A 22,513-nucleotide genomic window follows, 5' to 3' on the forward strand; every position below is an offset into this window, starting at 1 on the left:
TTCAGCCTTCGATTGGCTTACTTATACGTGTTTCTGCGCATTTAACTGGAATAAAAGAACGTATCTTAAGATAGAGAGAGAGGAAAAAAAAAACACTTCACCTTTAATTAATCTGCATTGCGTGTGTGAAGTTTGTTGATTGTGTAAAGAGACACGCTCTCATTACAGCTCGTAGAGAAAATTGACCTTGTCCGTAAAAAGGAGGCACTTTAGCGCTATAGCTCTCAAATGATATTATATATATATTTTTTTTGTTATGTTTTTCAATTTTCCTCAGGGCCAAAGGGGAACTCATAGGATTTGTCTGGACAAGAGCCAAACCCAGATACATTTTTTTTGTGTTCATTCGCATTCACTCTTATGCAAAACAACTGTAGATAACATCCTTTCATCTAGTTTTTATTAATTTCATTTATTATTATTAATTATTTAGTTTTTTTTTTTTTTTTTCTTCTTCTTTTAACATTTACTGGACTAATTGCATTTAACTTCTGGAGTGCTGGGATTTCTTTCCCACTGCATCTGTTTTACTTAAAAATGCAAGTGATTTTTTGTTATTTTTTTAAATGTGACAATTGAAATTAGCATCAAGGACAGAAAATAGCACTTCCGAGGTGTTTGTTATGAATATATGCATATTTTTGCATTGCGTAGGAACAGCCGTGTTTGTTGAGTCACGTTACCTGTGGGCCGTTTATATTTGCGTGTGTGCATGTATTTGTGTGTTATATTGTAACATCAGTAGTTTGATCACTTATTCACCTCCCCTGTATGTAATGGCCATCACAGTGTGAACACCAGGCTAATCTCACATGGCCTTGGGCTCTTTCTTTTTCTCTCTCACTCTCTGCTTCTGTTTGTTCAAACATTAGAGGATAATTACTTCTCTGGAATAATTGTTTTCTTAATCGCAGCTATCATAATTGTCTTCTGGACCTGGGCTGAGACTCACAAATGGCCTGTTCTATCTAAACAGGGGAGTCAGTCTATTGATGAAGGACGCGGCAATGACAACGTGCGAGCGTATGTATGTGTGTATGTTTGAGGGTGACACGGCAGGGATGTTTTGAGTAATGTGTCCACAGCCCCCGGAAATGGAGTTTTGCTTTTCTGTCACATTGACATTGATTTATTCACGATAAACGCCTTCTTTTGCCTCAGTCCACCGAAAGGTCCTCTGCTACACAGGAAATCAAGTGAGTGAAAAAAGGTAAAGGAAAGAAAATAAAACAGTTTAGAAAAACGTGAAACATATGTGTGCATGTGTAACTGAGGGGGCACACACAGAAATGAGTTACATTTGACAAAACATCCTTTGAGGGGTTTGTGATTTTTAGAAGTTTAAATCGTATTAGTATGCCAAGCCTCGTCTCGCTCACTCTTTTTCCCACCATTTCAGTCTGTCTTTACACATTATTATGTGTTCTGTTGGGAAGCCAGGGCACTAAACGTGTTTGTTTGTTAGTTTAGCACCATGAGAATAAAAGAACAATACAAGGACGCGCAACAGAAGAAAAATATGCGCAGCAGAGATTTGAAACCCAAATGAGCTTATTTGGATAGTCATCTTGTTAATGACATACATTTACTGCTCGTTTAAACCATCTAGAGAACGAAAAATACATCTACAGAAGATCAAAATGGAGAGTATGAAACATTGCATGTTGATCATAATCTGACAAATTGTTCATAGATGATGGTATAATTCACTACTGCGACTATTATAAAGTATTGAAACTAAAGTGAATGCTATTTTTGTTTTTCTAAACAACATCTGGGATACAGTTATTAAAAAAGCGGATGTTTATGATTCAAATAGAATTGGGATATTTTAAGATTTTACTAAGCGAGCATCATGAAACCCATTAAAATTAACATATACCAAGTAAAAGTACAAACAAAGAGGCTGCTTTATTTTTAAGTCATTTATTTGATCAAAAAACAGTATAAATAGTAATACTGTGACACTATTAGAATACAAAATAAGTGTTTATTACTATAACTGTATGTTTAATAACTGTGCAGTTAAAATCTGTAATAACTGTCTATTTTATATATTTTTAAAACTGTAATTTATTCCTGTGATGGCAAAGTTGAATTTCTTCATCCATTACTCCCAGTCTTCAGTGTCACAAGATCCTTCAGAAACCATTCTAATATTTGAAACAGCTGAAATTGTGCTGCTTAATATTTTATGAAAACCATGATACATGCACTGAAAATTCAAAAGATCAGTTATTTGAAATAGAAATCTTTGTAACATTGTAAGGTGACAGTCTGTGATTGATCCCTTTAGTAATTTAATTCTATTTCTATGAACATTTTATGAACACAAACTGTTGCAACAAGAAATGTTTGTTTAGTTACAGTATTCAATGAAGGTCAAAATAAATAAGCAGAAGTGTTGTAAAAATACAATTTTCACAATTGTAGACATTCCGGATGAGAATAGATTGAAAACTGTAGATAATTTGTTTTGTAATTTTGATTGAGGTTATGTGAGAACAACACATGTATGTTTGATTGAGACAGGATTAAAACAAACTTCCCTAAACCCTAAATAGGGCTATACATGTTGCTCACACAATTACTGTAAATCCTTGTTTATTTTCTGTAACACCAGCTATGTTGTAGTCATCCATGATATCGTCTCAGTTTCTTCTTCTTCCTGCTCACATTTCCACTCAGCAGGTTAAATATTTTCTCTGAAACGGCACATTTTTCACAATCCCTAAAATATGTATCACTGTAATGTATTATTTGCCATCTTGACAGCTTCACTGTTTGCAGATGTATTTAATAGACTAGTGCTTATGATGTAGATAATGCGGCCTGCCAGGGAACAGCACTCTGTGCTTTGTTAGAGCAGTCATGTGTCAATCATAATCCAGCTGAGGTGTGAACACATGCTCTGTTTTGTCATTTCTCTCCTCAGACTGTGTGGATTTTTTTATTACGCTGCCAGATATTTGCTCGGGAGAGATGGCACTCCCTCTACGGCAGCGCACCACATGGTCCGAGTTACGATATCCCGTCCACCCTCAGGTTGTTTACAGCCTGTGCTTTTGCTGACTCTTAGGCCTCTGTCACCCCAGACTACCGTAGCTGTGGCGATTACGCCTGTCATTTAGTGACATTAGTGGGTCAGTTGTCAGATTGACTGCTCGCAGTCTCAGTGAGTCCTGCACGCTTCTTGTAGCGCAATGTCATTGACCGATGATTGACGGATGCGGGGACACACAAGAAGGGTGAAGATAGTGTCCTTTGAGCTGAAGGAGATCGTCTGAAATTGTTTGTAACGTGATCACGCAAGTCAAAGCCTGGCTGTCCGTGAGTTAGATGATCATGTGCTTGTTTGTTTGTGTGTGCGTTGCAAAGTTGAAATGGAGTTCAACTTTCCTACATTATCCTGTTAGGAAAGGCACCTGAAAGCATTTTTGTAAGTTTGATGGATACCTGAGACCGTAATCCATTTCAGCTTGCGATGATAATGGATTTGCCCCGATGAGGTTAGATATTCGGCACCAGAACAGGAAACTGCATATCCCTTTCACTCCTGACAGAGAGAAATATTGGGGACAAGATTTAAAAAAACATGATAGAGAGAAAAACACATTTCGAATTTTTCGAAAACAAAGAGCAGACAATGCACCCAAATTCCATTATTTGTGTAGTGTCATGAATCAAGACAAAATGTGCCGGTGTAAAATGTCTGTGGTGTTTATTTATCATTAAACTGTCTAAAAATAAACACTAGAGAAGTATGTTTGGGATCTGGAGTGCGAAGCAACACCCTGGAGGTATTGTTCCTTCTCATGGAGTGAAGGTCAGAGGTCGGCTAAGCCTTTGAAGCCGTCACGTCATCCCTTCGGAATATGTTCTGGCTTAATCCGCCGCTTAAAGAGCAATTAAAAGTTTAGCTAGGATTTTAAGAAAAGAGCAGAGAGAAATGTTTTGAGGTTCCCATCTGTCTGTGCTTCTTCCCCTTCATCTTTTCAGTTCTCGTCAGGAATGTTAATGCGAGTTCTGAAATGTTAATGGGAATGATAAGGCGAATGCAAAGGTGGAGTAGAGAAAGGTTATTTTAACTGGCAGGTCCATCGACCGAAAATGTTTCCTCCGCTTTTTCAAGCACTCATGCAGAATGCAACCCATCCTTCCTCCAAATGGGGACAATAACAGGAATAATCTGACTTTTGGGAACAACACCACAGAGTTTTGTAGAGTTTTAGGATACCACAATCATAAAACCCAGAATAAGATGTACCTGAGGAGGCTTAACCCCTTAAGCTCTGCAGCATATTTTGGATTTTTTTCAGAGTTAGGCACACCAGAATTTAAGAGAGCGCCCTAACCACATACTTTGGAATAAATTGATAAAAATGGTCTCATTTGACAGGAAACTTTCTGAATTTTAAAACATGAGTAAATTTTTGCATATTTTGTATTGTATATGTTTGTAATATTGTCATAAACACAGTCAAAAAGTCAGATTTTTATATATATTTTTTATTATTTTTTTTATGTATATATCTGTAAATTAGGAAAAGTTTGGTCTATGTTCCTGCAAGAGGTCTCATTTTATTCCACTAGGTGGCAGTAAACACGGGAAAAAAGAATTTTGTTGATAACATCTTCCAAGCAAAAGTTATTTAGCTTTGACTGAAATGAGGCATTGGAGTCTCCTTTAATTCTCTTTTTTTTTTTTTTTGAATGCAGTAGACACACCTGAACTTAAAAGAGCGCCCTAACCACATACTTTGGAATAAATTGATAAAAATGGTCTCATTTGACAGGAAATATTCAGTGTTTTAAAACATGGGTAAAATATTGCATATTTTGGATTTCATATTTTTACAATATTGTCATAAACACAAAGAAAAAGTAAGAAAAATTATTATTGTTTTAATTTAGTTGTTATTTAGAAGTCTGTAAATAAGGACCAGTTAGGTCTATGTTCCTTTAGGAGGATTCTTTTGATTCCTCTAGGTGGCAGTAAACACAGGAAAAAAGAATTTTGTTGATAACATCTTCCAAGCAAAAGTTATTTAGCTTTGACTGAAAGGAGGCATAGGAATCTCCAATTGTGCTTTTACATTATTCATTTTTGATTTCTGAAAGCAGTAGACACACCAAAGGGCGCCCTACCCATATACTTCGGAATAAACTGACAGAAATGGTCTCATTTTAAAGAAAACAACCTAAGCTAAAAGCTGATATAGGATTTTAGGCTAGTATGTGAACACAGATGTAGTTATCAGTGCAGAAATATGATGCAAAAGTTTGCTTGTTCACAGGAGTCATTTCAGTTTTTGTGTTTCTTTTGAAATTATTCTTCGATATTTTACTGTAATGTGAAAAATCTGTGAAGTGAAGCACATATTTATATTCCTGGGAGTAAGAGCTTTCATTTGATATATGACTTGTCTATTTTTAGTGAGTTTGTGTGCCATAAATATGAAACATCATTATTTGTCTGATTTTCTCGAGGGGGGGGGGAGGTTGCGCAATAACGAATTTAGACTGTATTTTTTTTTTTTATGTAAAATTAATGCAAATATCATGGGATTCGCAAGAAAGCAGAGGTTCTAAGCTTTCAAAAAATACCATATATGTCTAGTTTTGTGCTTCACAGTTCATAGATTTAAAAAAAATAATACGATGACCCCCCCCCGTGGACCCGTCGGTGGGTCCAAGGGAGTGGCCAGAGCTGAAGAGATTTTAGTTGATATTTAGAAGTCTGTAATTTAGGACCTGTTTGGTCTATTTCCCAGCAGAAAGTTTCTTTTGATTCCACAAGGTGGCAGGAAACACGAGAAAAAAGAATTTTGTTGATAACATCTTCCAAGCAAAAGTTATTTAGCTTTGACTGAAAGGAGGCAAAAGAATCTCCGATTGTGCTTTTGCATTAGTAATTTTTTTTCAATTTCTGAAAGCAGTAGACACACCAAAGGGCGCCCTACCCATATACTTCGGAATAAACTGACAGAAATGGTCTCATTTTGAAGAAAACAACCTAAGCTAAAAGTTGATATAGGATTTTAGGCTAGTATGTGAGCACAGATGTAGTTATCAGTGCAGAAATATGATGCAAAAGTTTGCTTGTTCACAGGAGTCATTTCAGTTTTCGTGATTCTTTTGAAATTATTCTTCGATATTTTACTGTAATGTGAAAAATCTGTGAAGTGAAGCACATATTTATATTCCTGAGAGTAAGAGCTTTCATTTGATATATGACTTGTCTATTTTTAGTGAGTTTGTGTGCCATAAATATGAAACATCATTATTTGTCTGATTTTCTCGAGGGGGGGGGGAGGTTGCGCAATAACAAATTTAGACTGTATTTTTTTTTTTAATGTAAAATTAATGCAAATATCATTGGATTCGCAAGAAAGCAGAGGTTCTAAGCTTTCAAAAAATACCATATATGTCTAGTTTTGTGCTTAACAATTAATAGATTTTTTAAAAATAATACGATGACCCCCCTGCGGACCCACCGGTGGGTCCTAGGGCGTGGCCAGAGCTTAAGGGGTTAAAGAGACCGAGGCAGCACCGCTCCTCAATTTTCGACTAGAAGAAGAGCAAAAAAAAATATTTTTAAAAAGGCACACTGAAACAGTGCTTTATTTGCGGATATATAAAAGAAAATTCCAGAAACAAGTGAAGTTTTGATGAATGGTAGGCTCTCTGCTCCACATATAAATGCTGCCTTCTTGATTAAGAATGTATGAACGCTGATAAACAAGGGCGGCTAATTTCACTACAGTGACTAACATCCTCAGTGTTTTGTTTGGCAAAGGCACGAACATCTGGAACACTTGGCATGTGGAAAGGCGAAGTTGGCCTGAGAGGAAATGGACTGGAACGGCAAGAAGTGATGCATCACTATGCCGTTGCCGAGAGTGTGAGGTGGAGTGGATGACAAGAAAAAATGGATAGATGAATGAATGAATGATCAGGCCAGGTAAGATATCTATGCCTCAGTGCCTTCGAAAAGGATTACATTTAAAGGCAGCCAGTTGACGTTCACCAAGATGTACTCTGAAGGTTTTATCTGAAGAACTTCAGACGAAAAGGATAAGAAAGGAGAAAGAAAATGTTTTTTTTTAGTGTGTGTGAGTGCTTTATATTTCTTTGTAAAATAATACTCTTGAAGTGCTGATCAGTTTAGTTTGAGGCTTGTCCACGAAGAGGGCAGTTGATGGGTTAAAAGTGATTAAAGAGCCCTTCGTATAAAGCTGTATAGACATGTGGACTGCAATCAAAGGCCGGCCTCAAAAGTGGCCAAACTGTTTAATGTTTGCTGTGGCTCAGTTTAAATGTGTTCAGGGGTCCCTCAGAGTCAGACCGGTCGACTGAAACACAACAGTCTTGGGTAAGATATCAAAAGTACACTCTGCTGAGGGAAGTGGTCCAGTGGTAAAATCTGCCCTGGAAGTTTTCAGCGCCTGCAGCGAGGTGTGTTGATATATGCCTTGCCAGAGAGACCTCAGACCTGGCTTAACTCCAGTAGGTCTCAGGAGGTCCAGAACCCATCTGGAGGTCCTCATAGGCAGGAAGGCTGAAGAGAAATGAAGCTTGACCAGCGCCAGTCATCCCTTAAGACAAAGCAGACACCTGAGCCTCCCCAAGCTCCAGGATAAACAAAACTACCTGACCTCCTCACCAGGGGCTCTGTTAGTCTTTTAAACACACATACACATTCCTTTCTTAACGTGTTGCGCTCCCTTTTAGACTTGAGAGGTTTAGTGCTCGAGAGAGCGTACATGATTTTTCCGTCTTATCAAGATTTATAAAAATCCTGAAAATTCTGAAAAATGTCCAGCTAGGAACCATTATAGGGGTTTGTACACAGATTAATGCTGACACATGTATACATGTTATTTAATATAATTTGTAAATTGTTAGCTTAAAGGTATATTTCAACTGGATATGACCTATAAAATAAACATTGTAAGTGTAACCTATAATGTAGTTATTTTACAGTCATATTAAATCATAACCAGTCCATCTAGATAATGCTTTTTTAAACCTAAAATGTTCTTCATGTGGTCTTTTAAAAGATTTTACTGAAATGAAACATTACTTAACACCACTGAATCATCTATTAGGCTGCACTAATAAATCTAAACTAATAACTAAAAAGAGCTTCTTAAGGTGATAATTGCAGGTTACTGCATTTTAACAGTGTAATCATTTATATAAATTTATGATCATAGGGGGAAAAAAAAACAGCTTTTGAACTGTTGACTGTTTGCACATTTGACTGTTGCAAATACATAACTGACTTCACTGGGAAAGTTTCCATTGGGTGTGGGAAAATAGGCACATGGAAAATATGTTTCAACAGGTATATTTCTCAATATCCTATAATCCTGGGGTCATGAATTGAGAAATCAAAATTCCCTTTATCTTTTGACATATTGTGTTATAAAAACTCAGTTTCAGAACTCAACACATTCTTTGTTAGTCTAAAAACAGCTTATACTGATGCAATACTGGATCTGACAATAATATTCACGCAAGTGTGAATAACTGTTTTTGTTACGTGATCATGATTGCTTTGTCTGTTATTACAGATCTTTGGTACAGTATGTGCTGAGCATTAATGCTTTTTAAACATAAAGCATAGCAGCTTACATCTATGAAGGTTGTAGGCTGTCAAACATACACAACTGTTAGCCAATCATAGAAGTGGCTGTTTACTTCTGAGTCTACAATCCATCACACCTATTCAAACCAAGCATCAAAACAGGACAGAAAATAGCCTGTTGCTTCTAAATTATGACGCTTTTTGATGTAAAAATTTTAAGTGAGTCAGAATAAAAACTGAGATTTAGATCAGCAGTTGTTCAGACTTGTTAACATCACATTCGTGTTGTGTTGTATCCAGATCAAAACATCTACATGATTATCTCTCACTGGTGGTAGGCTTGTTTTTAGTTATGCATTCACCCTAACTATGATAATTTGCGTGTACACAACCTGAAGCTCATTCTAGAGCTGATTTACAGGTTATTTTGACTTACGGTAGCGTTACCTTTGGGCTGTTTTGTACAGTGGCAGCTTGATCAGATAGCACTCTGTGGTTCACCCTCAGGGTGCTTATGAAAATTTGAACAGAGGTTAATTACAGGTTCCAGCACAAGGCCATCACGTCTAGACACCAATGACTGATTAATGTTTTTCTTTACGATATTAACTACATCAAGCACATCCACCACACTAACCACACAAGTTGCATTTTCTTCCTGTCTTCGCTGTACTCTATCTCATCTAGTGTTATCTTCTCCTTTCCTCTCTTGTCTGCTTGATTGCAGAAAGACACAGGAGGCTTTAGAGTTTGTGTTTTTGGCTAAACCACTGCTCTTCGTGGTTCATGGATATAGGTCATTCCACTACCCACATACACCCAAGATATGCAAACACACACACACTTTCTTCAAAAAATGAAAAGAGAGACAGAAAATGAGCTTGTTTACAGAATAGAGTTACTTTTGAAATGAATGCAAATCCACTGGGTATTCTGCTGGGGTTTTTAAAACAGTATTGCCACCTACGCTGATGAACCCCCCTAAAATTACAGGTATTCTTGTTGCATGGCATTTGAATAGCACTTCAGTTTCCATCACTGCACATTTAATATTTAGCATGTATTGCCTCATAGATCTCTCTTTATTTATCATAATAATTACACACACTGCTAATAAGACATATATGTATATAGAGTGAATTCAAATAAATAGGGACACATTTTGCAGTTAAGCAACCAGCGGTCAGACATGGCCAGAACCTGACCTCCATTTTTTTTGCAAAGAAGATGACAAAGGGTACGTTTACAGTAGAAATGAAAGCCATGTGCATCTCATCAGGGGGTCTTACAGCCGTTCAGACATAGGATGACTAGAAATGGCACAAAAGGATGAACATACAAATGTATGTGCAAGATTTAATTAAATCCGTCCTTCATAAAGCTTCCACGGTAGGGAAGCCCAGCCAATCAATGCTCAATCAATAAACCAATCTATCTATATTCGCATGGCCAACCACTTTCCCATCTCGCCATTCTTCATGCATGACATTCATTGACTCTTATATTTGAAAATTGCATTTGCACCAAGCATAATGCCACAATCTACCAATTTATCTAAAGTTCAGTTCATTTGTGGGTAATTTAAGCCTCAACTCTTCAGCGTGGGACTTTGATTGCTGTCACACTTAGCTGCAGAGGCAGCCATTTCATTTTGGAGGTAGAGAGAGAGAGAATGGAGCTTTGATACATAAACATCATTTTGATCCGTTATTTCAGTGCAATAGCGAGACCCCCTGTGGGCTTCTATTTAATTATGCAACAAATGTTTGACTATCCAAAGTGAAATTTTTAGCCCATGAATATTTATTTCAATTCATTTGTTGAATGTTGATTGTAATTACATGGAAACATGATTTATTGCCAAGATCTCTACATTAGCCAGAGAAATGAAGAAGATAAATAAATAAATTAACGCAGCATAAGAATGAATGCCAAATGCGTGCATGTGGCTTCTTTAGTGTTATTCGAATATTTTAGGCGTGTGATGACAAAGCAAGTTTTACTGGTCATCAGTGGATGACAGACTCTCTCATCTCTCAATTTGGAGATATTTTGTTCAAGGGCATGTTAGAGAAATATGAATGAAACTTGGATATGTGCATATGCGTGTTCATTATAAATGCATAGACATTGAATGGCCATTTCTGTGTGTGCGTTAATGTGGGTGTGTGTGCACTCTTTACATTGAAAGGCAGGCCCTACTAACCTGACAGAATACAAATGCCAAGACTATGGCGACGTGTCAAATTAAAGGGACAATTTGGAGTAATGATGAGTGTTAGGCCACTCAGTCTGAAAGGCAGCGAGTTGGAAAGAAAAAGAGGAGTGAATGATGGTGCTCCATCTTGTTTAATATTCCTGAAAGAAAATGTGCAGTGACAGGAAGTGGGGCAGCGGGGAGAGGGCCAGAGGCAAACACTTAGAGACGCTGCTGCTTTGTTAGTGTCTATTTAATACATCAGCCGAACTTTTGCTGCGGTTAGAATATTTATATTTATATTTAGTGTTTATATTTATTTAGAGCTGGGGTCTGCAACCTTTTCAGACCAAGGTTTCCTTGGTGGATGGAAATACAGTATCAGGGCTTGTTGTTATACTGTATAAAAGTAAATGTTATAATTTAAGCATGATCTTTTTATTTTTATTTTTTACATTTATTATTTGATTTATTGTATTATTTTAAATTTTTTGTTGAAGTTTAATTTCTTTAGCTTTGATTGAACTTAACATAATATTATAGTTTTGTTTAACAAATATTTCATTTTAATTGCATTTATTTATAATTAAGAAAACCTAAGAAATGTCCCTTTTCTGTCATGACCGTCATAAACAATAACAGGTTTCTTTTCTGTTGAGTTGTCTTGAATTATGTTTCAACACGCAGCACACACACATTCTAAACAGCACTGGCGATCAGTGTAGGATAATTTGAGTAAGTAATAGGCTGGAGAATGAGACACAGAAAGAATGATGGGACGGTGGAGGGATCACTTCTCCTCCATTGTCTTCTCCTCTTTTTTGCCTCTGCTTTCACTTACCCAGACAGGAAGAGTCAATGGTTTAATTACAAGGCTCCAATGCTAGTTAAATTATCAAAATTTAATTTCCACCTTTCAGCTCTCTCTCTCTCTCTCTCGCTCTCTTTCTCTCGTGCTCTCATTTTCTCCCGCTCTTCCAGCCACTCATTTAGCTCAGAGCCCATATGTATCCCTTATCTCAGTGTATTTCATTGGGATATGAAGGACAAAAAGTCCTCTTCTTGTTTAACCCAGCCAGTTAAATCGGGACAACAAATTCATTTTCCCATTTACAAAGTTCTAAAGGGTATCAGTATACCACTGTAGCGAGACGTTTCGCTTTGATAACAAGAAAACACAAAAATAGTTCATCGCTTGATTGAAATAAAGCATATCAAGTAGACTTCATGTCCTTCCTAGTTTAATTTGTCTCCCTGCTTTCTTTTTTGCTGGATCTCAGCACAAACCAAAAGAATTTATCTCTCTCCCGGCCCACTGTCAGTCATCTCCTCCGATCGTGCTGTCTTTTGTGCCATTTCTCAATTGAGACAACCAGAGAGGAAGAAAATCAAAGGTCCTGAGCGCAGAGCACAAATTCGCACGAGTCTCCGTGTACCAGTTTATTACTCCTGTGTGCATCCTTTCACCTATTTGTTCTTTAGTTACTTTGAAAAATGTGTGTGTGGATCCATGCACTTGTTTATTAGCCTGTAGCCATGTGTTCCATTCTATCTCCCATCGGGACCATACTTGCTCCTCTTGTCCTGTTTTTGCTATAAAGTAAACCACACAAGGAGACTTTGACGTCCTTCAGACCTCCGCCGCTATATTTAAACCGCAATGCCAAGTGTGGCATCTGTACTTACTCCTGTGGGCATTAAACGTACTATCCTACCATTTTTTGTTCATGTGAGAATCCATTAAACAAGTGCTGTGCAGCTCATTAGTATTGTTTTGTTTATTTTTTAGCTTCCCTTGCCGAACGCTGCTTTCAAGCTACATATATTTACTACTTAGAGAGAGAGCCATTAATCCAGATGCTGTTGGTGTCGTTTTGTAGCATGCAGCGCAGTGCGCTGATCTAACTAGAGCTACGGCGAAGTACTTTATATGAAAATTATCCCACCCACACCCCCCACCAAAAAAATCTACCCATCAACCCCTCTTCTTCGACCTCTTCAGTCCAGTGACCCCCAGCAATCTCTTCTCTTGTAGCCGTTCCGCCGAGTGACCTTCTCTGTGGTGAGCCAGCCACAGGACCCGCACCAGGGCTCGCTGCAAAGCTGCTACGACAGTGGCCTGGAGGAGTCGGAGACGCCCAGCAGCAAGAGCTCGTCCGGCCCCAGACTAGGTGCCCTCCCTCTACCCGAAGACGCCTATGAGAGGACTACGCCCGATGGCAGTGTCGGTGAGGCAGAGCATATGGAAAATGGTAGGGGCAAACACAAAAAAAAAGATAAGTCAGAGTTAAGCTAAACAGCTAAATAAAAAGAGACATACTCATCAGTCAACAAGATAGGGAAATTCTCACAAAAGGCCACACACTCACACACAGCTACGCTGACACTACAGTTTCACAGATGCTGGGTTATACATAGATATGAATAGAAAAGTCTGAATAGGCGGGAATTGCTAGGTTAGACTTACATGCTAAGTATGATACTGTGATTGTAGTGTTTAGTATGACTGGCTAAACAACTCACAATTTATTTTTATATACAGTCCTTTTTTATTCATTTTTCTGTGTTTACTTAGTAAGAGCTAAAGGTCGGTTAACGTAGTGTAGACTCACAGTTAAGCCTGAAAACTCTGCAACCAGCATAATATATTTTTTTTACAGAATCAGATGAGGTCAAGGCTGCTTCATTGAAGACATAACTCATCTTCTAAACATCAATTCACAAGAGCTTTGCTTGTGTACCAGATCAATAGATTAAAATATCATTTTCTTCACTTTTACTCTGTCGTGGTGAGTTGCAAAAACGCATTTTCAAGTTTTCGCTTGAGTAATTTTGGCTGTTTTTCAGTAATCACTGTCAGTCTGATATGCTGCTGTGCCTATCGCGCTCTTTCAATTGTAGGGGTTTAACAGGTGAAAGGGCTTGAACAGTAAGAGCATGTATCTAGTTTCACTGTGGCTGAGTTACCTATCCCCTGTAGAAGTGTTCTGTGGTCAACAGTTACCTCCATTGTTAATGACCAACCAACCAATGTTGGGTCTCTATCAATGGAGCCACTGTTGGGACGGTATTCGGTAGCAGTTGTCGAACATTAAGGGCTGTCTTGTCCACATTTGATACTTTATCAGCAACAGGTGCGTATTGTGTGAGCTCAGCGTGCCATTTTCTGTGGAATGTCTATTCTGCTTGCTCATCAGAGTACATGTTAGAAGAGCCGGAGCGAGTGTTTCTCTTAGAGTCAAGTTATCAGGTCCATAGCACTAAATTTTGCCGTGTGTCTTGTGTTACCTCTTTGAGACCAGCCATATGACACTGAAACCTTGTGGTTTGTAAAAGGTCGAAGGTCAAAGGTCTCACAAATGGACGCTTGATGGACGCTGAAGAATGAGATTTTTAACTTGATCACAGCCTAAATGTAGATTAAATAGGCTTGGTGGAAGGGACGTTGTTTTAGCCCACTTGCTGCGTAGGACCTGAATCTTTTTGCATTTAGACAATTCTGCAGCAAATTAGCCTCAATTAAAGTCTGGCTCTAATTCAGACTAAGCTTAAAATAATTGGTCACTGGGAGATCGATGCAAGGCTGATTAGATCAAAACTATGAATTTGGCCATCAGTCAGACCCTCTGTTCAAGAGCAGAAGGGAAAATTAAGAAAACTTATGCTGATGGCTGTTGAAAAGTTGTTTATAGTAGTTCTTTGTCATTTGTGACGTACATAGGTTATATATTTGATATCATCAAAAGACATTGTCTTTCCATTGTCAATATTTCCAAGGTTAGGAAAGTTAACGGCGTATCTGATTGTGCTCTCATCGCATTTATTCAGTCTCAAACGCTACAGTTCCAGGAAGTTATGGACATTTGGATGGATGAATGCACAGAGACGCAGGCACACACATTTTCTCTGATGTTTTATTAGTAATCATTTAATGACCCGTTCCTCTTCTCATCTAGCTCTCTCTTTCTCTGTATGTCCTCTCTCCCATTTTCATTCTCTCTTGCCACCTCACGTCTCTGCCTTTTCCCTCTCTTCCTGTTCCATTCTATCTTTCTTGTAAGATCTTTCAAGGGCAGATACAAACAAACAGATGAATCACTTTCTGATAAATAAAAGAGATGCCTCACCCTGCTGCTCCCAATCTTTAGGAGAATCAGTGTGTGTGTGTGCGTGTAAGAGGGGTTTAGAGAGGGAGAGATATGGGGAAAATAGAAAAGTCAGGAGACTATGTTCGGCTTAGAACTGTGCAGAAGTGAACATTAGTACAATAGCTTATGCATTCAATGCAGTTAGAAGTTGCCGCTGAAAATTTTCAAAGCTGATGTGCTCTGCTGGGCTCATGCATTATCAAACATCACACACAGAGACTCATACACACTCAAATACACAGCCGGTCACACTTGCGACCCAGCAAAGTCGCTGTCAATGTCTCTTTCATGACAGAGATGTCCTGTGTGTGTGTGTGTGTGTGTGTGTGTGTGTGTGTGTGTGTGTGTGTGTGTGTGTGTGTGTGTGTGTGTGTGTGTGTGTGTGTGTTTGGCTCTATAATTGGCTTAGGCATGCTGTGGGTTAGTTCCGCTTTGACAGAGTCTTTTGGGTCGGTGTTAGGTTCGTTTAATGCTTTTAATGCTCTCTCAGGGGACATCATCCATACTCACTTTTAAGTGTGTGATCATACGAGTTGAGTGTAATTTGGAGATATTTACCTTTCAATGGCTTAACACTAAAATACAGACATTTATTTTTACATATAATGGACTTTTAATTTTAGAAATTACTCATTAAGTGTTTTGAAGATTTATATATATATATATATATATATATATATATATATATATATATATATATATATATATATATATATAACGCAGAGGTTGCGTTAGACTGTTACATTGCGGACAGGGTCGTAAAAATTCCATCATAATTACTTATCACCCATTTTAATTTTCATATTTTAATTATCACACATTTAATTGCATTTATTTTTGTTCACGTTTTAATTTTTAATATGTTGAAGAGAACAGATGAGACTGCTTAACTTTTCATGTTCAACACCACACCCCGCAGTGACATCGATTTTAATATTCTCATTTTAATGAGCAATATTGATCAGTAAATCCCAGTCGATCTTTTGGTCTATGCTGTTTTCAGTCGATGAACAAGTACATATGGCGCCTCCCATCCAATAAATCGCAATGAAACAAAGTCTCAAATTTCAAATTCAATTTCATTAGTAAATTCAAGCAATAAATACAGTTTTGGCGCTCTTTAATGTGGCATGATAGATCGTTGTAGCTTCTTAGTACTACTACCTATCTGTAATCAAAAGCATAGCAAAAGGCTAAAGATATTTTTAAAACAGTTTCTTAAGTGTTCTGTTGCCACACTGGAGCGCACTCGCCACTAACTGGACAGGGGTGTGAATTACAGCTAATAATTACACTAGATCACCCTCTATGTAATCTGTCAAAGTGACGGACGGCCTTCAGATTTTTCCGTCATTGCAACAAAAATTCAGTCAATGACGGACAATTTTCGGTTAACGCGACCTCTGATATAACGTAGCATTTATACCCCTAGTTTACACAGGTTCAAAAATCTTCTTCTTCTTCTTCTTCTTTGTTCTTATTTTTCATACATAAACTTAAAATGTAACTGCATACAGCAAATTTTAAATGATCAGATCAATATTTAAAAAATCCTGTAAAATCCTATCCTTTGATAGATACTTTTATCCATCCAGTGATTTATTTTTACTTTTTTTAATAGAATGATAAAAAACTAAATTGCACACACAAACACATAATCTAATTTAACTAAATAATTAAATAATTAAATAACTCTCCTTAAAGTTCATATTTGTTTTTAAATCAGTTCGTTTTATAAAGATCTAAAAATCTTCTAGTAGTGCATGTGATATGCACATATTATTCTAGGGAGGAAAATCTAAGACTCTTTGCACATTTTTTTTTAAATAAATGTAAATTATTTTTAAAATCAAAACAAGTGTTATTTCACAACTAAAATATTCAGTATTTGTTCGGTATATGTGCTTTCGAAGAAGGCAGCTTTGTTTTGTTTGTTTAAAAGGAAAACATACTTTTTTTTGCTAGCTTAGTTGAAACACTGCAAGCTGCGCTTAATCGTGTTTTGTAAGAAAATAAAACAAGGTCGTCTTGCTCAGTCTGTAGCACAACAAGACGGCAAAGAATGTTGCGGGTTTTTCCATGTTGAAAGGGTAACATTCTCAGTGTCCTTCTTATGGAAAGCACTTAATTAAGTCGGTTAAATGGCAGTCATTGCCCCTCACAGTGCTGCTTCCCTAATGCTGTATTACAGCTCTGATAACCTGGAGTCAATTAAAATATGGACGGGAGATCATACAGACACACACACACACACCCCTGTAGTTAACAGATGGGCAAAATGCCATCACTTGAAAGAAGGAATCAGTGAAGGTCTGTAATTGTGGTCATTATGCTTGTGAAGGATGTGTGTGATTGGGATCCTGTTGAGGTTTTTGTTGTGAGTGTGTTTGTTTGTTTTGGGATTAAGGTCATGGGAGGAACTGGATGTCCCCCCTAATGAAGAAGCCCTGCTGTGAAGATGGGTTTTCCAAAACACACACACACACACACACACACACACACACGCTCTCTCTCTTTCTCTCTTCCGCTCTTTTTTCAATTCCTTTTTCTCTTGCACAAACAAATGTCAAGGCAGCACACGCTGCACAAACATATAACATATCGACAGTAAATAACGATTAGATATTTCCTCCTTTAATGTGCACATGAATGTACCTGTGAAAGGGAGTGAGAGAGAGCGAGGGAGCAAACGGGAGAGAGACTGATTGACTCTCTGGAAAAATCCCGCTCTTCGACTTGCTCGTTGTCAATCGATGATCATCCAGTCAATACATTTGCTCTACTCCTCGTTCTTATCTCTTCCTTCTCTCTCTTCACTCCCCTGTGCGAACCATGGGACTTGCATCTTCTCTCCCTGAGGGTTGTTCTGCTTTCCGACATCATCACTTAGATGTTATTATCCTGTAACTTTGTAGTTTCATTACGGCAGACAGACAAACAGATAGAAAGACAATGCTTTATTTTCCTTGGAGACAGTGGAGCGTTTGCAAATGATACAGATAGGCTTTCTCTAGAGGAACGCTGTGCAAAAATCTCTGACCACCGTTTGAACCCTGGAGACGTCTGTCTCTAGAGTCTGCTTGTTAGACTTTAAGTGTTTCTGTAATCTTATCACGACTGCGGACGGATACTGGGTGTATAATATGTCTCAAAGCAAGAATAGTGATCTAGCTGAATATAACCTCATATAATCAACAGCTGGTCTCGGATCAGTAGAGCCCAATATTAGTGCAATTGGAGATGATGGGAACTGAAATGATCACTTCAGATCAGTGTTTATGAATCAATACAAATGACAGCTTTTTATTGGAAATTGTGTTTCAGGATTCACTTCCAGCATTACGCATTAATAGATTTAGACAGAGCAGACTGTATTGGATTAATTTGATATTTTCTTTGTTATTTTGCTTGATGTTTGGTTTTAGTACTTCACGCTATTAAAAATAAAGATACACAGAACAAAAAAGTGGAGAAATTTAACAGTTTTCACTCAGAAATTACTAGAAATTGAATTTCACATACAATCACAAAGAAACTGCAAATAACAATGAATTAAACTGACATAAAAATGGTATTTTCCTGTAAATAGTACTTAAGTAATTCATTTACAACTTACTTTTTTTTTTTTTTTTTTTTTTTTTTTTTAACTGTGTGGTTCCATGAAGAACCTCATCCAGGATGTAAGTAAGAAATTATGTTTCTTGAGGAAAACATTTCAGGATTTCTCTCCATATAATGGACATCAGTGGTGCCCCCAAGTTTGAACTTCCAAAATGCAGTTTAAATGCAGCTTCAAAAGGCTCTAAACGAACCCAGTTGAGGAAGAAGGGTCTAATCTAGTGAAACGTTTTCTGCCCCCAACTTCAAAACCATCCTGCAGTACATTGCTGCAGAAGTACTGACCCAGTGTTTACAAAGTGAACATGCAAAGAAGATCAAATGCCCTTTACAAAAAAAAAAAAAAAAAAAAAAACTAGTAAAACAGTGATGTAGGGCGATTTTGAAGTTGAAGAAGAAAACGAGATGGGGGTTTTTCAACATACCGTAACTGTATTAATCCGAATTGCACAGACTACGCATATACATAGACAAACATAGACAAGCATTTGAGGTTAAAAAATTATATAAATTGTCAATTTGTTTAGAAAATGATGATCATTTCGCTAGATAAGACCCTTCTTCCTTGGCTGGGATCGTTTAGAGCCCTTTTAAACTGCATTTTGGAAGTTCAAACTTGGGGGCACCATTGAAGTGTACTATATGGAGATAATTCCTGAAATGTTTTTCTCAAGAAACGATTTGTTTTACGACTGAAGAAAGAAAGAAATGAACAAAGCGGTGGGGAAATTATCTGTATTTTTTTTTTTTTTTGTTCCGAAAGTGAACCAATCCTTTAACATTCTTCACACTGTGAAAAAATGGTTATGAAAGGTTATTAGAAAAAAAAATGGTTTGTCTATGGCGTCAATGCAAACTTTGATTGAAACTTTTATTGTTAAAAATGTACTGTTTAATTAGTCCTACATTTTGATTCGATAGAGATTAAAAGTGTGAATTATATAGAAAAGAGAGAACATTGGTAATTTTGTCTTCAGCCAAAAAACAAAACAAAACAAAAACAAGTAACAACTTTATAGATATTAAACAAACTCATTTGTAGTACTGAAAAAATAATATTTTAGAATTTACTTGTACCTCTTAAGTTTGTCTTAGCAACTTGGCCATTAGCAAACAAACAGATAAATAAATAAATGAACACTGCGCGTACACTCACTTCATTAGAGAAGCCGGATACAGAGGGCCAGATGGCAATGCCAGTCACTTTTAATTAAAGCTATTCATATTTCAAGAGCTCGGTAGAGCCTCAATCCAATAAACCTCATATTTTATTTCACCAGAACTCAAGCCGGGGCCGATAATTGTACAGAGAGAGAGAGGGAGAGAGATCACTAAAGCAATGACAAGCATCACAGGCCACCTTTACTGGCATTTGCATTCATTAGAAAGTTTGTGTGCAGCCTTTGCTATTTTTGTTTGGACTTTGTTGCTTCAATCAGTTTGGGACAATGGAAGGAGAAGTACGAGCGTCACGTCGGCAGACCTGAGATTCAAGGTCATTTGTTATAGTCACACAGCGCTAAAGAGTTAATAGAGCTCTTCTTTATCAGAAAATTGGAATCAGGTTCAGGATTATGGGCAAGTTGCTACACTTGTAAGGTTGAGTGTGCACATGTGACATGTTTTGTGGTTGATCCTGTTCGGTAAAATATACACTTGCATTCTCATGCGTATTCTGTTTTACAGAAAAACAGTTACAGATCATTAAACAGGATTATTCTCACCCAAAGCACAAATACTTATTCGTGCTCAGACCATTATTCCAACATTCCTGTCTCAAATTATTTTCACAAACAGGAAAAGTGCTATTGGTTAAGCAGTTGCACTATAGATAGGCCTCGTCTCTGTGTTTGAGCCAATAAAAACAGGTCTTTCCGGTTAGTAAGTGGTTTGAATTGTGTAACCATGTCATATTTTACTTCACTCAGCAATTCATCTTCCAGTTGCTTTTAGATGAGACTGTCAGGACGTTTAGCGCTAGGAGGTGAAAACGTGCAAATTTTCTTAATCAGCGCGAAACAAAAACAAGCTCGCCCCGCTAGCGTCTGTGAACTTCAGGCTTTGGGAGTTCAGTGAAGTGGCAAGTATTGTTCAGGCAGAGTGCCATAGTAGACCTGTATAAAACAAGCAAGCAGTATTTCACTTGCATTTCCTGCCAAGTGTTTGTGCGTCACCTGGCTTTTGTGAACAGGTGGAGCCTTCCTGAACATAAAAACACTAAACATTTTAGAAGCTCTGCAATTATGCAGGCATTCCCGGTGTCTACAACAGAACTGCCCTCTAACGTAAAAAAAAAAAAAAATCAATCTGGCTCACTTTGGCCTCTGATTTGTGGCTGCTTTGTTCCAACAGCCAAATCATCCACAATGTTGCACCTTAGGAATGTGTCTCTCATTATCTCAAATAATCCTAATTTATACGTTCAAAGGGTGAGAGGGAGTTTAACAACAGAGTTAAGAGGGTGTTTAACCAAGTTATGATGGAACAAATGTTCAAGCACGCAATGTTTTTGTCAGCAGTGAGTCAACAGTGTTCTGATTTAACACTGCTAATTTACTTGGGTTGATTAAAGGGGTTGAATAGTACTATTAGTTCGATTACACTCTTTCACTAAAGCTGTTTTTCAGTGAAAGGAGACTTACTGGTTATCATGTTACGTGTGATTTTTGCATGTTTTTCTGGCATATTTGACTGACAGCGCTAACCTTTGGCATTCGCAGCAGTTAGTTTCTTACCTTTTGATGTCCTGTTGTCGCAGCCAATCATTCCAGGAATTCCCAAAGTCCTCTAACCGGAAATAACCCAGGGGAATAATGAGTTAGACGTTTGCTGAGCTTGTTGAAAGACTCCCAAGCTCCAAGGCTTGACAAGCCTTGGAATACATATTCAATATTCCAAGGCTTGTTAAAAGGAATCGCACAATAGCCTCACAACATAGAAGATTTAGCGTTTTATCTGTACTGCAGCCAAAATATAGAGAATTCTATAACCCCGCTATAATATTATGCAACTCTTTCATGTCAGAAAATACCCTGTTTTTTAACCTATACAGAGATGCATGGAGAATAGTTTGAATATTTGTTTGAATTAAAATACACAGGGAAAAACATAAGGGTAACTTTTAAAAACATTTCACTCACTCTCTCTGGTCAAATGCATTTTATTTACTGCTATTTTTAAGTTCTCGGAACATTAGGATAATTGTCGAAGGCTGTTTCTTTGAGTGCTCTTATTAAAATCCAAGGCAGGCATTAGCAGAGATGGCCGCAAGACCTTTCAAATAAATGAGACGCTCACCATCACTTTGTGGCAAGACTTTGAAGTACCTGCAATCACATCAGGTATCGGATCAGCTTAATTACCGAGCTGGAAATTAAGCATGATAAAGCGAGAATGGAGAGAGAGAGAGATTGGAGGAGGGCGAAAAGTCAACGAATCAGTATCTTAACACTTTGAATATCATTAACAATCTCATTGCCTGCCAACTGTATCACATGACTGTCGTCTGCACCAATCAGACAACACCGTCGGTCTATGTTTAGCTAAATATGATGGATCACTTTGCGGTGAAGAAGAGATTAACAGCGGCCGTGAAGGTACTTTCGCTATCTGCTTCTGTAGCCGCCTAATATTTCTTTCTCTCGCTGCAAAATGTGATCCATTCTGAAAGGTTTTCCAGCGGTCTCTTTGGCATTGGCCTAGTATAAATCTGCCCCTGTTTTGAGATGTATGAGTAGACTACCACACTGCAGTGAGAGCTCAAGGCGTGAGAGGAGGAAGATGCATCCCTGCAGCACCAGCGGCAAAGCCACTGAGGCCGTTGGCATTCTTTTCCTGCCTCCATTCACTCGTCCTCCTCCCCTTCTTTGTCTTTTTAAACAAGAAACAGACTGGTGTTCCGCTCGCAGAGAGAATGAGTGTAGGTGAGGCAGAACGAGTGTGACATGAGGAGACGTT

General features: G+C 37.7%; 1 protein-coding gene across 3 annotated transcripts in view; it reads left to right on the forward strand.

Annotated features, from left to right (window-relative positions):
• The window catches only part of pcdh7b (protocadherin 7b), a 129,118-nt gene that overhangs the window by 55,743 nt on the left and 50,862 nt on the right, over nucleotides 1–22,513 (forward strand). For 2 of the 3 annotated variants that reach the window (XM_073835826.1, XM_073835828.1), the window contains exon 2: nucleotides 12,826–13,042. In XM_073835826.1, coding sequence (XP_073691927.1) covers nucleotides 12,826–13,042 — 217 coding nt within the window. The remainder of the gene's footprint in view (nucleotides 1–12,825; nucleotides 13,043–22,513) is intronic. The other variant, XM_073835827.1, reaches the window with a different exon arrangement.

Source organism: Garra rufa, chromosome 3, assembly GCF_049309525.1.
Source record: "Garra rufa chromosome 3, GarRuf1.0, whole genome shotgun sequence".
NCBI classification, from domain to species: Eukaryota; Metazoa; Chordata; class Actinopteri; order Cypriniformes; family Cyprinidae; genus Garra; species Garra rufa.